The 2,755-nt window shown below is 48.3% G+C and overlaps 1 protein-coding gene across 2 annotated transcripts in view; it reads left to right on the plus strand.

Annotated features, from left to right (window-relative positions):
* Positions 1-2,297: 2,297 nt before the first annotated feature.
* Positions 2,298-2,755, plus strand: part of API5 (apoptosis inhibitor 5) — a 28,096-nt gene continuing 27,638 nt past the window's right edge. For both annotated transcript variants that reach the window (XM_040638972.1, XM_040638973.1), the window contains exon 1: positions 2,298-2,505. In XM_040638972.1, coding sequence (XP_040494906.1) covers positions 2,437-2,505 — 69 coding nt within the window. In that variant the 5' untranslated portion in view covers positions 2,298-2,436. The remainder of the gene's footprint in view (positions 2,506-2,755) is intronic.

Below are 2,755 nucleotides of genomic sequence, written 5' to 3' on the forward strand. Positions count from 1 at the left end.
AAATAAGCAAAAATCATAAAATGGGCAGAATGTGAACAGACACTTTTCAATGTGACATACAATAAAAAGCGGCTAACAGACACATGAAAAAATGTTCAAAATCATTAGCCATCGGGAAATTCAAATCAAACCACACTTTAAAGATACCACCTTACACCGAGTTGGAATGGCAAAAATGGACCAGGAGCAGAAACAACATTGCTGGAGAGGATGTGGAGAAAGGGGATCCCCCTACATTGTTGGTGGGAATGCAAGTTGGTACAGCCACTCTGGAAAACAGTGTGGAGGTCCCTTAAAAAGTTAAAAATTGAGCTACCCTCTGACCCAGCCATTGCACTACTGGGTATTTACCCCAAAGGTACAGACATAGTGAAGAGAAGGGCCGTATGCACCCCAATGTTCACAGCAGCATTGTCCACAATAGATAAATCGTGGAAGGAACCGAGATGTCCTTCAACAGATGACTGGATTAAGAAGTTGTGGTCCATATATACAATGGAATATTACTCAGCTATCAGAAAGAACGATTTCTCAACATTTGCTGCAACATGGATGGCACTGGAGGAGATAATGCTAAGTGAAATAAGTCAAGCAGAGAAAGACAATTATCATATGATTTCTCTCATCTATGGAACATAAGAACTAGGAAGATCGGTAGGGGAAGAAAGGGATAAAGAAAGGGCAGTAATCAGAAGGGGGAATGAAGCATGAGAGACTATGGACTCTGAGAAACAAACTGAGGGCTTCAGAGGGGAGGGGGGTGGGGGAATGGGATAGACTGGTGATGGGTAGTAAGGAGGGCACGTATTGCATGGTGCACTGGGTGTTATATGCAACTAATGAATCATTGAACTTTGCATCAGAAACCAGGGATGTACTGTACGGTGACTAACATAATACAATAAAAAAACAAAAAAAAACACAAAGCCAAAGCAAAACATGAACACACACAATCTCACTTCCTGCCGCTGATCCTTTTCTCTACTTTTACACATATACCCAACACTACATTGAATACCTAACTCGGGGGATGTCATCAAGATACACTTTTATTGTTGTCTTCCATGATCTCTTTAAGATTTATTCAGGTAGAGTAATGTCATTCTGACCCTAGACAGAAATTCTGGCAGACCCATGACTTTTCTGCTCACTTTTAGTTAAAAGACAGTCCTCAGTTCAGAAAGTAAAATGTCCATTCCAACATGTGAACCCAAATTCCAAATTTGATTTACAATTAGATCTCCTCTGCTCCAGCTGGGGCCTCCTTCCTATCTTGCCCGTCTGCTTCTTATCCCTGACAAAATTTGGATGGATGGCCGTTTCTGAGCCCTCCTGGGCATAAAAGGAATAAGAAGAGGGAAGAAATGAATACATAAGGAAGGTCTTGGGCTGTGTAGTACTCCAGACATTCTCTGGTCTGGGAGAGACCAAGCCTTTCACATGGGTCACTTTGTGGGACTCCCATGAGGTGCTAATTTGCTGTTCTCAATCACCACCTAGTTCCTGCTGCCATTGACTCTCGTCATGGGGCTTTCTCACTCTCAGGCAGAAGATCCCTGGAGCAGGATTCTGAATTGATCTATTATCTTTCTCTCTCCGTTGCATGGCCCACTTCTGGCACACAGAAAGCACTCCAACACCCTTGCTCCAGCAAAATCTGGGAATGCAGGTAGGTCCCAACATGGCCACCTCCTCTCTGCTGCCACAGGAAGCTCAAACTTCTTCAGCATACATCAGGCACCACTCTCTTGCGCCTCCCAACTACAGGCACCGTATTTCGGACTCCTCACAGTGGACCCAGACTTGAGGGAAGGAGATAGTGACTGCCCTATGCTATTCACATCTTCACCAATTCCTCTCCTTCTGCTCCCTAATCCTTTCTAATATTCTTAATCTGACCGAGGAGTACAAGAGCCAGGGAACTGTTCTGTGCATATTCTGCATAAACCGATCTGGCTTTGAAATTTATTATCTATAATAGCTTAATGTTTCAACCCTGAAACTCTCCCACACCTCATTCTATTTTTCTCCCGTTAAGATCACTTTTCTGGACAATGGTAAATGTTTTAAGAGCAGAAATGCAGTCAACTTTGTATTTTCTTCCACCCGCCACCGAGAGCTCCTTGCCAGGCACAATCCTTCGAAGGAGCCTGAGCTCATTTATGTAATCATCGTTGTCGCTTTTTGCACAGCCAAGCGTTAGAGGGCGCTAGAACCCCAGGCGGTGCATCGGCAGTCAATGAAGGCCTCTCCCAACGCGCACGTCTTTACGTAGACGTTGGGGGCGGAGCCTTTCTGAGCGCGGTGACTGGCGGCGGCACTGGCGGCAGCTGGAGGCGTAATAGTGCGGGTCGCGGGCTTGGAGAACTTTAGAGGCGGCGGTGGCGCCGGCGACGACGACGACAGCAGGAGCGGGCCTTGGGCTTGTCGCTCACCATGCCGACCGTGGAGGAGCTTTATCGCAACTACGGCATCCTAGCCGATGCTACGGAGCAAGTGGGCCAGGTAAGTCCCTGAGCGGCCTGCAGGGCCCGGCGCTCCGCGGCCTCTCGAAAGCGCTCCCCGGGCCGGGCGGGGGCTGCTGCTTCGTCCTCCCGCGGGCTCCCAGCCGCCCTGGATGTTTCGTCAGGGTGGGCCCCTCTGGGAGTGTGGACTCCGGCTTCGCCAGAGAGAGCCTGGGTCCCGGTCCCAGGCTCCTCTGGCTCCCTTGGCCAGCCTTTTCTCACCGTGGTGTTTCCTAACTCAGCCTCGTCAG

Source organism: Ursus maritimus, unplaced genomic scaffold (genome assembly GCF_017311325.1).
Source record: "Ursus maritimus isolate PB19 unplaced genomic scaffold, ASM1731132v1 scaffold_23, whole genome shotgun sequence".
NCBI lineage: Eukaryota > Metazoa > Chordata > Mammalia > Carnivora > Ursidae > Ursus > Ursus maritimus.